Source organism: Oryza sativa, chromosome 1 (assembly GCF_034140825.1).
Source record: "Oryza sativa Japonica Group chromosome 1, ASM3414082v1".
In the NCBI taxonomy this organism is placed as follows: Eukaryota; Viridiplantae; Streptophyta; class Magnoliopsida; order Poales; family Poaceae; genus Oryza; species Oryza sativa.
This window is the reverse complement of record NC_089035.1, coordinates 23,597,201-23,610,488: the sequence shown is the minus strand read 5'-3', so window position 1 is coordinate 23,610,488 and position 13,288 is coordinate 23,597,201. Positions and strand designations below refer to the sequence as shown.

Sequence of the window (13,288 nt, the reverse complement as noted above, 5' to 3'; positions counted from 1 at the left end):
TTAAGCCTTTCCATGTAAGTGTAAACTCTTCACGGAAAAAATGAAAGGAAATTCCATCTTCTATTTCTTTCAAAGTGCACAGAAAATGCAAAGTAAGCAGGAGAGAACCAGGCTCATCTACCACAGCAAATCTCTGCCAACCAACAGCTTTACAAAATAGTACGTAATTCAGCATCCATACCTATCTTTTTTAGCAGCTTCGGTGAGTATTCTCGCGTGTGAGCATACTCCCGGTCGCTCAGCATGTAGTAGGCTTGTCTCTCCCGATCACTGACAAGGTCAAGGTCGGTGTCGTTCAGGAGTCGTCGCGGAGCTTCGGCGTCTTCCATCAAGACATCTGCTGATGAACGAGTACTAGACTCGTCATGACAACTTGATGAAGAGCCGGACCTCTTGAACAGACGAGACAGTCGCCTCCTCATTTTGCACAATGGAGCAAGAACGGACTAACTCGACGGAGGTTAGGAATGACAAGAATTTCACCCGCCGGTTAGTTTCACCAAAGCAACTTGTATATATGCAACTAATTGTTTGAATTTGAGGGAAACTATCAAAGCTTGAATGAACTTGAGAGCAAACTTTGGAGAGGGAATGAAAATGTGTTGAAATGGGGTGGAATTCCCTCTCTCGGCCGGTTGGCTTAAGTAGTGCACCCACAACGGTCAAAACCGACCTATGGGGCCCACTAGCCGTTGCCTCAAAGAAGGAGGCAGCCGACCGTTGGCCTGGCCAGTTCAACCGAACCAGTGGGTTCGGCCGAACCCACGGTGGGCCCAACCGGCCCCACTTTCGGCCGTTGGGTTCCAACGGTCAGTGTGGTCATGGCACATCGGATTTTCACTGAAAATTTTATTTTGGTTTGCTCTAAAAATTTTATTTAAAGAATTTCCTCAGAATTAAAAAAAAACCTAAATGCAATTTTGAAATTCAAACATGTGATGATGCAAAAATTCAAATTGTTGAAAGCAAATATACGGATACATACCAATTTACCTATTGGCGAAGGTCGCGTCATTTAAAATCCGACGTGCAAGACTGTACCTCCATCTAGTTCAGTTTGCGGATTTTCTACCCGTCTCCGGAGATGATGGAGCGGGCGTCTTTGGCTTCTCCCTCCACACCTTCTTTGGTTTTGGTGCGGACAGCGGCTTCTTCTGAGCTGGCTGCTCTAGCTTCTTGGCTGGTATGGGTTGTTTTACCAATGTCTTCTAATAACAGTTCCTGGGCATCATTGTTTCCTTCTCCAGGAAATTCTGCATGAATTTCACCAGGCTGTCCATTTTGGGTGGCTCCACTTCGACCTCTTGAATATTCTGTGGGTTTGGCCCGTACTTTATTTTGACCATGGAGCATTGTTCCGTCCTCGGTTGAAACTCAAACTTCTCTTCCTTGTCGTTGATGTGGAAACGGATACTCCCCGTTCCCACATCAATGTTGGCTCCCATGGTGCTAAGGAACGGGCGCCCCAGGATGAGCGGCGTCTCTTTTCCTGTGTCCATGTCCAGCACCGCGAAGTCAACCGGGATAAAGAAATCCCGTGTCTTAACTGACACATCCTCCGCTATCCCTGCCGGGTAACGGACTAACGAATCAGCCAGTTGAAGGCGCATTGTTGTTGGTAACAACACCGTGAAGTTGAGCTTGTCGAAGACGTCTTTTGGCATGACGCTGACACTGGCTCCAAGGTCGCACAAGGCCTGGTCGAACTGTTGTGCCCCTATCAAGCAGGTGATCATAGGACACCCCGCATCTTTCTTCTTCTCCGGGAGCTTGTGGAGTATTACGTTGCTGCATTGTTCCGTCAGCTTGACCACCTCCGTTGTTGGGAGCGGTCTCTTGCTGTTGAGTATGTCCTTGAGATAACGGGCGTATGTTGGCTCTTGCATGGCGTCTAACAATGGCACGTTGATGTGGATCTTCTGGATTACTTCAACAAAACGAGCGAATTGCTCGTCCGCTGACGGTTTCCTACTCCGTTGAGGGAACGGCAGCAACCGTGTGTCGCAGTACTCCTGCGGTACTGTCTTTTCTGGCTAAACCTCCTTCTCAGCCGAGTCACTAGATGACGCTTCTTTGGTTATCCCATTAGTTTCTGCAGGGTTAGGATACGGCGGATCACGAGTGGACTTACCTCCCCTCGTCGTGATCGCCTTGACATTTTCAGTGGAGGAGTCAGGTTGCCCCAGGATCCTCCCAGTTTCATTTGCATGGACTAAGGATGCCAATTGAGCTAGCTGGGTTTCAATCATTTTATTAAAGCTCAGCTAATTTTGAAAAGCAGAAGCAAAGCCATCTAACTTGACATTTATGTTTTCTAGGACATTGTCATTGGCCGCAAGCTTTTTGCTTATCGCATCGGTGGTTTTAGCTTGTGCAAAAACGAGATCCTTCAAGGAGGGCTGGTTAGAAAAATTACCATTGTTGTTACCTCCTTGATAATATGGGCGTGGTTGGTTCCACCCCTGACCTCCTTGTGGACGATGCCCGTTGTTGTTGTTGTTTCCCATGTACATCGCCTCCTCACGGGTTTCCGGGCAGTCATTCCCAGAATGACCCGTGTTGTCGCAGACTTCACATGTGACGTGAGAGTCCAAGGCCTTGACGGTGCCTTGTGGCCGTTTCTCGTGGTCGTCCAATCACTTCATGAGGAGGTCCAGCTTGGTAGCAAGTAACTCCATCTCCTTGACGGTATGCATGCCTCGCTGACGGGTCTGGAGTCGTTCCTCGCTCCAACCCATATTGGAGACCTATTTCTCTATTAGATCAACGGCTCCTTGAACCGTTTTAGAGAAGAACGCTCCTCCAGCTGCCGCGTCCAGGTGATCGCGGGACATCGGGGTGAGTCCATTATAAAAGTTCTGCAGGATCAACCAGTCGTCCATCCCATGATGAGGACAGGCGGCTACGTACTCCTGCAGTCGTTCCCATGCTTCCGGAATAGACTCATCCCTTGTCTGCTGGAAACTTGAAATCCTTCCACAAAGGGCATTGGTTTTGCCCATCGGGAAGAATTTCGAGAGGAATGTCGTAGAGTATTTGTCCCAGGTATTGACAGCAGCACAGTTGGCATAGAACCACTGCTTCGCTCTCCCGAGAAGGGAGAATGGAAACAGTCGCAGCCTGACGGCGTCGGGACTAACGCCTTTGATAGTGTACGTGCTACAGATCTCCAGGAACTGTTGTAGATGAGCATTGGCATCCTCATTAGGCTTGCCACAGAACGGGCTAGCCTGCGCCATTGTGATGAGGCTGAACTTCAAGTTGAAATCCACGTCCCCTATGTTGACCTACGGCCCAATGGCCACATTGTCAGCAGAGGGAGCAGCGAACTCGCAGAGAGTCTTGTTAGCCATAGTCTTGAAGGTCGGTGGCACTGGTACGGCTGGTTTCTCTGTCGGTAGAGTTTTCTGCGGAGCAGCAACTCATGGCCTAACGCTCCGGAAGAAAGCTTCTGGATTTTCTTTGAAGTTTTCCGGCAAGTTGAAACCAGTCATGCACTACCCTATTTTCACAACAAAAGTGAAAACAACCAAGGTTAGCTTACAAAAGAAAATGATTATACAGAGGCAAATATAAAATATTAGTTCAAGTAGTCTCTATTATGAATCTTCCCCGACAACAGCGAGAGAAATACTTGTTGGTATTTCTTAACGACATTACTAGAAATATAATTCCCAGCAATTAATGGCGCAGAAATACTTCTGGTATATTATGGTTACAGAGTTCATCCGCAAGCGCATGGATATACCATTGTAGCATTTCACCCGAGAGTATTCCAAGGGTATTGTATTTATTTTATCCCGTGGGAAGATCATGTAGAGAGAACTTGAGTAATAATTTATATATTACTTGTGATAATCATATTCTAAGCAGGGGTTAAGATAATCCAAGGGTAGAGTGACACACAAGCATTAACTACTCATTCTCATAATATATCATCTAAGCTAAGTGGAAAGAAAAGAGAAAGAAAATCTATTCTTATACTTCTAATATACATAGTATACATACATTCTAGTTAACCGATATACTAGCTAATACCCTTTATCCGATGCCCTCCTGGTACTTCGAGAAGCTATCTCTGACTGTCGAGTTCCTTACGACAGCCCGTCATGGCCATACAACCGGGGCTAAATACGGAGGAATACCCTCCCGAGGGAATACCCTCCAACCGTCATTTGGATGCAATCCTGGACGTCCACGCTGAACCCTGCATCCAACGGTGCCAGGATGGGTTCGGCCGAACCATGGGCTGGGCCTTCCCGGCCCATCTTCGGCTGGCGGCCTCCTCTATTGCTTCACTTTGTAGACTCGTGAATTTTGGCCCAATTCATCGTGTCAATTCTAAGTTCTTGGCCTATTCATTCATAAGTCTAGTTCTCGACATCGTCCGATTGATTTATCGTCTAAGTTGATGTCGATTCTCCTTCACTTTATTGTCATTCTCTGCAAAAGGTTAGTATACCTATTACTAGTGGAATATTATTATTCTAACAGATATATGCATTGCAAGCATCACTAGTTCTCCTCTATTTTAGTAATATTGACGGTCGAAACTGATCAATAATGACAGTCAATAGTGGATATCATGGATGCCATAGATACTTGAATTTTGCTTTCGAGGCTTTCATGTTGGTGTTATGACATCTTAAACTTGGTTAAATGTTGTCAAAGATAGCACAATTTGACTTTTATTAAAGAGTAAATTTCACAAAACTACAGGTATTTTGCACAATTTATCACAAAACTACAGATTTAAGAGCTTGTTTCACAAAACTACATATTTAGTGTCTATTTTTATCACAAAACTATAGGTACTTTGTATAATCTATCACAAAACTACATATTTAAGAACTTGTTTCATAAAACTATAGATTTAGTGTATTCGTTTGTCCCATAACTACACATTTAGTGTCTTCTTTTATTATAAAACTACATGTTTAGTGTCTTCATTATCACAAAACTACAAGTTTTAACAATGCTAAAACATGTAGTTTTGTGATAATGAAGACACTGAACTTGTAGTTTTGTGATAAATGAAGATATTAAATCTGTAGTTTTGTGAAACAAGTTCTTAAATCTGTAGTTTTGTGAAATAAGTTCTTAAATATGTAGTTTTGTGATAGAATGTGCAAAATATATGCAGTTTTATGAAATTTACTCTTAAAGTTAAATTTACCTACTTGTCTTAAATTAATGTACTATCACGATTTTAGTATGCTTGTGTATATTATTTTTTATTTTTTGTGATCTTGCAAATAATCCCTCGTTTCCGTATTTTCCTTTTTTCCCCTGAATTTACTCTTTTATGCTTTTTTACGTTTTATATAATTTGCATGGAATTTCCGTAAGCCTTTTCCATTCTATCTTGTTTAAATAGATACTTCTGTGTTTTTTCTGTTGTTTTTAATGTTTTTGTTAATTTTTCAGAGTTCTCTACTTATCTTTCTGGCTCCCTACGAAACTCCCCCTCCCCATGTTTCCAAAGTAAGGACGGGGTAAACTTCGTAGTAGGGAAGCTGACCGTCCCCGCCCCCTAGCGGAAAAACTCCCCCGTTCCCTGTCCCTATCCCCGCACACGGGGCGTGGTTTTCTCCCGTCCCCGTCCCCGTGCGGGTACTGGACACCCGCTGGGTTCCTCACCCCCGACGGTGAGAAGGAGAAGCGTCTGCCATGCTGAGAGGTAGCGTCAGTGTGGTGCGAGGAGTAGTCGAGCAGAGGCGGCGTGATGCGGAGAGGCGGCGGTAGCGCATGCGGAGGAGCAAAGCATCGGCGGGGAGATGGCGACGAAACCAAGCGCTGTCGCGCGGCGCGGAGGCGGCAACGGCAGGAGCTGCAGCGTGGATGTGATGACGGCGAAGCACCACAGAGCTGGTTGATCCACGCGGCGTTGCCCAGCGTGGTTGATTCGAGAGGCATCACCTGATCACCGGCGGTCGGCGGAGCATGGCTGATCTGCGCAGCGCAGCGTAGAGGCGTCGTCGTCTCGCTGCTTCGATTGGATCTGAGTCGTCGTCGTCGATGTGGAATCCTTATCCACTCGACCACTCCACCGTCCTGTGTGAGCAGACATATACGAGCTGGACTAGCTCTAGCTAGAGACAAAACCCATCAGCCCATGGCATGTTAAGTGTTCTCACTGTGTCATATATGGACATTCGATGTTGGGCTAGCTGGGCTTTTGTTGCCTGTGGGCTGTACACATGCTATGCTCGGGGCCCCATGGGGAAGAGCTTGTGAACACCCCCGAACCCGGCCCACCCGATGGGGAGGAAATTTAGCCGTTATCAGCCCCATGGGGGATAACATGCACCCACTTACAGCCCCTAATAGAGTTTTTCCCCAACGGGTTTCGGGGTACGGTCCCCATTACCATCCCTACTTCGTAGGAAGAAAATTACACGGGATCGAAGTCTTACACCTCGTCCGAAGGACTTGTCCCTCTACTTGACACTTGTCTTGCACCATTGCACGAATCCTTGAGTAGGCTAACTCCCTTGTCTCTCCAAGGGTGTGTTTGCAAGAGCAAGTTCCCAACACTTCCCTCTCGTTTTCCTCGTGTACGCTTTTCAAACTACTATAAACGGTTCGTTTTTTGAAATAAGTTTCTATACAAAAGTTGTTTAAAAAATCATATTAATCTTTTTTTAAAAAAAATTGCTAGTACTTAATTAATCACGTGTTAATGGACCGCTCCGTTTTCCGTGGATAGGAGATGGTTCCCAACACCCACCTCCAAACATAGTCCCCATCCGGTTCCTCTTCTCGGTGAGCTCGCGTCCGACCAGCAGCCATGGAGCTCACGGCCGGCTGCCACTGTCACCGGAATCAAGCGGCATCCGCAATGTGTTCCAGGAACTAAGTATTCCCTCCGTCCCAAAATATAATAATTTTTAGCATAGTGCCAAGACTATTAAAATAAAAAACACTAATCATATAAATGTTACTAGATTTATCATTAAACAAACTATCAATAACACGCAACTCTTTTTATTTAAAACATCATACTTTTATAGATGTCATTAGTCACAATAGTATCTCAAAGACCGTGTCGAAGTCTAAAAATGCTTATATTTTGGGACGGAGGGAGTAGCATCCAAACTTGCACACGAGTAGGGGGTGGATATCGAGCTGGCTCGGCTCGCTCTAACTCGTTAGGATAACAGCTGGCTCGGCTCGGCTCGCTTCTCAGCGCGAGCCAACACACTGGACAAAAGAAACTTGCGATGCAACTACAGATTATACAACCAAAATGTCCAAGAATGCAATTGTATCTTCGTATCAAACCAAGAAATCACGTGCTAGCTCAAGTCAACAAATGCATCATTATTCATGGTAGCTCCACCTTTAACAAATCATAAACTCGTTTGCTGGTGGCAATATACAAGATCGAGCACCCACCTGAATCCATCGCCCTGTGCCGGCAACCTCCTAGCAAGCAGCAACGGCGAGGATTGGCGGCTCGTTGCAGCGCTCCATCTCTATCAACTCCTCCTGCCCGGCCATGACACTAGGGGTGAAAACGGTACGGAAACTTTCCGGATTCCGGACCTATTTTTGAAAACGGAATATGCCGGTCGGAATTTTTCGGAAACGGAAACGAATTCGGAAATATTTTCTCAGAAACGGAATCGGAAATGATAAGGGCAGTTTCCGTCGGAACTCGGAATCGGTCGGAAACTTTCCGGAAATTTTCTCGGAATTTCCGGAAATTTCCTCGGAATTACCAGAAATTTTGTGACTGAAATACCCTTGATTCTTTTTTAAGCACTAAATAGTGAATACCATGGTGTTTGGCTGTTATTTTTTTAAAAAAATATTTGTTATGCAAATCTAAAATTACATAAGAATATTTTTTTGTGCTACATTGGGATTTATCAATAACATTACTCTTTTAAACATAGATAATTTATTCAATTGGATTTATTAGTTTGAGGGGCTTTTTATTCCGATAAATTTTCGTTACCGTATTCGTGCCGGTTCGTTTTCGCTCCGTTTCCGATTTCGATAATATTCGATTCCGTTTTCGTATCCGGGGTTTCCGATTCTGATTTCGATTCCAAAAAAATATGAAAACGAAAATGATAAAGATGGTTTCCGTCCGTTTCCGTACCGTTTTCACCCCTACATGACACCACTCGACCAAGCCAAGAACAGGAGAGACGTGTGCAGGTGGTCGATGCGCTTGAGGTGTCGGCGCAGCCGCCGTCGCCGCCAGACCTCAAGGAGGTGTGCCGGATGGAGGGAGCGTGACGCGAGGACGCGAGGCACGGCAACAAGGCAGGGCGGCGCGCGGCAGAAGGAAGATCGATCTGGATTGGGAATTTGGGAATTTGGGATGAGGGGAAAGAGGAAGATGAGAGCTACACTGACCAGATAGGGTTCTGGTCTTTCCCTTTTGACTGTTTTCTTCTTTGGGCCTACCGTGTTTCCTTCATATGGGCCTTGGCCTGCAAACTTGTCTGCCTATGCTTCCAGCTTGTTTAAGCTCGTGAGCGTCTCGCGAGCCGGCTCAAGCTGGCTCGTTAGCTCGGCTCGTTTCAAAAAGATATCGAACCGAGTTGGCCACGAGCCGAGCGAGCTAACGAGCCACGAGTTTTTCGTCCAGCCATACACACGAGGCACTCATCAAGAATAGAACAGTCATTTTTGTAATCCTGGAAGCAGGAAGCTGGAAGATTCATCGGCAAACAGAAATCCTGGAAAGCTCAATCAACTTCAACCACCAGAGCAGTGCAGTGCACCATACAGACTAAAAGCGAAGGAAAGAAAATTCTAATGACTGAACAATTTCACTGAGGCAAACTGTTTGCGATTCATGGAGATGGATTCGATCTAATCGATAACGCAGCTTCTTCCAACCCAAAGATTTTCCTCGCGGCAGGTCGGGAGCGCGAATTTGACTCCAATTTCCGGCTGTCATGAGCTTGATGCGGCTTGACGCCGCAGGGCGCGGGCGCGCGGCGCTCGCCGCACGGTGCTCGGGCTTGACCTTGACGCCTCGCCGAGGATACGAAGATAAATGGGAATTGGAGAGACGAGGGAGAGAGAGGCTATTTTGAGATTCGTGCGGGACAGGTGTCGTGTAGAGGAATAAAGTCCTTCCGATGAGGGTAGGACTTCAGTCCTTGGCAATTTTCTTCCAACTTCAGAGCTAAGGTCGTGTTTAGTTTACCCTCGACTACCCCAAACTTCCAACTTTCCATCACATCACGTCACATCCAAAACTTTCCTACACACATAAACTCTCAACTTTTTTTCAAACTACCAACTTTCCTCAAACTTTCAACTTTTTTCAGGAACTAAACACAACCTGAGAAAGAAAGGACGGGGTATGTCACCTCAAAAAATTCTTTTGCAGGAATTTTTCCTAGGGATTTTCTCCCCCTTCCTTCCAAAGGAGCCCTTTAGGCCATCCTCAATCCAAAAATTATCAAGAAATTATTAAGTAATTTTCATACTTATCATGTTCACTATGCATAGAAACCATGTATACAATGAATGGTGTCTTCAAATTAAATTCTTATCCATTCATCTCTCTCCTTTTATTCACAAGGTTCTTGTGTAGAAATAGTTTCTTGCATGAGAAATGATTTCTTCATTTTTTTTTACCTCTCTTCTCGTTAATTCTTTTACCACATAAGATTTTTTTTTACTTATGTGATAATGTATTTTAATGCTATCGACATTGGATGATACGGAGGGTTGGGAATGACCATATGTTTTTTCATCTAAGGCCTTGTTTAGATTTAAACTTTTTTCTTCAAACTTCCAATTTTTCCGTCACATCGAACTTCCCTACACACACAAACTTTCATTTTTTTCATTACATTGTTCCAATTCCTTCAAATTTCTAATTTTGGTGTGGAACTAAACACAGCATAAGGGTCGATTTTGAATAGGATCTATTAACCATAAAATAAAAACAAACACATTTCGCATCTCTCAAAACAAAATGAGGTCCCTAGATGGAATGATGGGCTAGGCAAGTACCCCCTCCGTAAAAAAAAAAAAAAGCCAGGAGGAGTAGGAATAGACCTGGTTGCATTTAGCTTGGGAGTTGGGCAATAGACCTAGTCGATGGGCTGGATGTGGGACTGAGCGTTGGGCCGGGGCCCATTACCAGGCCTGCCCATTGCCTACATGCCTAGTACTCCCCAGCGAGGTGGAGGTGATTTAGGGTTCCAGGCCGCCGCCCTCCGCCAGCAGTTCCCTGACCGGCGCCGCGACTTCTCCGGGCCAGTGGAACGAAGTTGCCGCATCGGCGTCCCCTGCATCCCACCGCATCGAGAAGGTAAATCCATGGATTTGGATGACGGATCTGTGGTTGCGCCTCCCATTTTTCTTTCAAGATGAGTTGCGAGCTGTGTGCCAAAGAAGCCCATCATCGTCTCCATATCGCACAGGGACAGGGTTGCTGAGAGCAGCAGCGCCACCAGCCCAACCGTGGTGATGGCTTCGTCGCCGGAGAAGAAGGATCCTCCTAGTTGTGGCTCTCGGGATTCCCAGCCCATCCCTTGCACGGACGATCCCCCCTTGTCTGAATCCCCAACGACGGACCTAGGCTGCCACGATCCGCGCGACGAGGACGCCGACCACCCGGCACCACCCATGGGCAAAGGTGCATCCTCAATCCTCCTCTTGCTTTCATGTATGCATTTCCTTATACGATATCGATCGTCATTCGTCACCCAAGGCACTAATTCAGACTGCAAATTCAGACTTTTGTCCCATCACACTTTTTTGTTTTTCAATTCTAAAACACCACATTGGTTGTGTGCCTCTCCGTAGAGGCCAGAGATGTAAACCATTTCTATTATCTGAAAAATTCAGATTCAGATGACGTCTTTGCCTCAGCCAACTCACACAATATGTTGATAGGTGACATCGACGAGGATAGTGATGATGATGGTTACGCAGACGAGGAGACAACTTGCCCAGGTAACACTACTAATAATCCAGTAGAGAGCTTCGATTCCAGATTAAAAGACGAACAGATACTATCGCTATTTTAATTTCTCAGGGCAGAACTTCACGAAGGAGCAGGCAAAGGAAATAATTCGCAAGTGGCTAGAAACATACGACAAGAGGAATAGAGAATTCATGGTGGCGTGCGAGGAGTTCCAAAAGCAGGGAGGGGATGAGACGAGTGCTTCTTGTCCAGTATTTCCTTTGAAACCGCTCCCGGAGACAACAGATTTCTGTACCACCAAGAGTTTGTGCTATCACCGTGAATACAAGACCAATGATACTTCTGAGAGTAAGTGCTTGTCGATTCCTATTATAAAGGATTCAATAGTTATTAATATTGTGTGCTACCAAATTACCAAAATGTATTTGTAAAGTAACGACTTTTCTTTTCTTTTAAATGTTTGTAGCTGCATCTACTATTGGGTGGCTTGAACCCAAGGAGATGCTCCAGATCTTCTCTTTGAGGTTGTCCAGCTCCATGTCCTATCCTATTAGTGTTTACGGAATCTTTGCAGTACGTGATTACTTGGACCCTTTGAGGAATTATGTCTTCAACCGTACCAGAGATGATCCTGTCATAGTTGAACAGGTAAATACAGTCTATTTTTGGAAGTTAAGTTATATATCTTGGCTGAAAAAGATACCCTAATATGCCTATATATATTATATATATGAATGCTAATAAGATTTTTTTTTCTTGGATAGGCTGAATGTAGTGTGTTAGCAGATACATATTGTTGACAATTGGTTTTATGGTTCTTAAAGGCATCTTTTGTATGGTTTATCGTTAGCACTGTTTCAAAATATATTTTTGTTTCTTTCAGTGCTCCATTTTGATATAAGTGCATCACTGTTCGCTGCAACTGTAGTACATTCTCCTGTCATCCCTTATATTTTGGTTACAATGGGTCTATTGTTAAGTCTTTTGGAAGTATTTTGGTGTAAAGATTTTCTAGTGTGTTAATTAAGAGGTATATATATACCTCTAACACTAAGAGGTCTATATCAGTAGTGCTCAATATCTCATTGTTACGATATCTCATTATATATGATGTGCATTTTTGTATTTCATTTTCTGATTGTACTAACACGCTGATGGTGTCCGCAAAAATATTTAACTGTGTATATACCATCGAGTTTGTGCAAAATTTGCATGCCATTCTATTTATTTATTAGTATGCATGTCCAGTTGAGTTTATTCTATTAGAATACTTTTAAAATATGTATTTGTATGTTCTAATTAACACACTTAAAATTGCTTAAGCTCTAGCTTTGGATTCTAACAAGTCCTTTTAAATTGTAGGATTCCTTCACATTACCTCTTTGCAGCCCTTGTCGAGGAATGTATGTAGTAGAATATGCATTGTTTGAGGTTGATCTTTGGGTGAAAATGGAAGGTGGAGTATCTAATGACAAGCAATTAGTATCCGCGTATGTCGAGATTTTTGCCCGTGGCGTGTTTAATAAGGAGATAAGGGGGCGGATATTAAGCGACCATTGCTATCTGGACATACACTATATGTATCTTTCACAGAGTATTGAAGCTGTCATACAAGTATCCACAGAGATTGACAGTAACGATCCTCGTCATGTGAGATTCACTGCATTTTGTAGTGGCTTTGACCGTGAGATTTTGCTGTTCAATGGGAAATTCTGCAAGGACAAGTCTTTCCAGCACATTGTGGCAATGAAGTCCAAGGGAAAACTGGTTGTTCACTTGGAGTTTGAGGGATCCCTGTTTTGCTGGACTTTTAACAATGGTGAGCTTGGAGCTGTTAATTCTCCCGATGATTCAGTCCTGAAGCAATTTCATGTCAGGGTGTTGTTTTCTCCAAAATAATGTGTACCAGCCTATAATAGCTTCTTTGGGTGAAGGAGAGGAAGTAAATCAGTATAAAAAGCTTGATACAATGTAGTGCTTGTGTTAAGATGCTTATCTGGGTAATAAACTAGACCAGTACTTGCATTCAGATTTGCAAATTGCATCCAGGGCCGAGATTGTTGGAGGCACTGTTCACAAGGAGGCTTAATCTTTGAAACCTGGATGGGATGTCCATCCATCATTGTGCTCTAGCCTCTAATCCAAACATTGATGGATTGTACACAATTTGTGCTTTATGGGCTTAATTTTACCTCCATTCTCTCGCCCACTAGGGAATATTTCTGGTGAATAGTGTTAGGTCCTCTTTGTTAAAGCTTAGACTTATTGACTTAGGTTTTAAAGTTATCTTTTTTTTATATATATTATATAAGCCGGTGAATTTAAAGTTTTAAGTTTAATGCTGGAGTCATGTCTCCGTCTCAAATAAGCCAAAACGTT

At 44.2% G+C, this 13,288-nt stretch overlaps 3 protein-coding genes and 1 non-coding gene across 4 annotated transcripts; 2 read left to right on the top strand and 2 right to left on the bottom strand.

The window, feature by feature from the left end:
• Positions 1 to 1,208: 1,208 nt before the first annotated feature.
• LOC136355406 (uncharacterized) lies at positions 1,209 to 1,886 on the bottom strand. The gene has a single exon (XM_066307964.1). It carries the CDS (start codon positions 1,884 to 1,886, stop codon positions 1,209 to 1,211), a length of 678 nt encoding a protein of 225 aa, XP_066164061.1.
• A 994-nt stretch (positions 1,887 to 2,880) lies between these two features.
• LOC112937671 (small nucleolar RNA R71) lies at positions 2,881 to 2,987 on the top strand. Its single transcript, XR_003240334.1, has one exon. It is a non-coding gene; the product is annotated as a small nucleolar RNA R71 (small nucleolar RNA).
• A 2,236-nt stretch (positions 2,988 to 5,223) lies between these two features.
• On the bottom strand, positions 5,224 to 6,039 carry LOC9272094 (uncharacterized). The gene has a single exon (XM_015788889.3). The coding sequence runs from the start codon at positions 5,914 to 5,916 to the stop codon at positions 5,434 to 5,436; it is 483 nt and encodes a 160-aa protein (XP_015644375.1). The 5' UTR covers positions 5,917 to 6,039; the 3' UTR covers positions 5,224 to 5,433.
• A 4,131-nt stretch (positions 6,040 to 10,170) lies between these two features.
• Positions 10,171 to 13,106, top strand: LOC4324455 (uncharacterized). The gene is made up of 6 exons (XM_015772533.3): positions 10,171 to 10,291; positions 10,404 to 10,618; positions 10,879 to 10,938; positions 11,021 to 11,257; positions 11,376 to 11,557; positions 12,272 to 13,106. Exons 2-6 carry the CDS (start codon positions 10,450 to 10,452, stop codon positions 12,806 to 12,808), a joined length of 1,185 nt encoding a protein of 394 aa, XP_015628019.1. The 5' UTR covers positions 10,171 to 10,291; positions 10,404 to 10,449; the 3' UTR covers positions 12,809 to 13,106.
• The last annotated feature ends 182 nt before the right edge of the window (positions 13,107 to 13,288 follow it).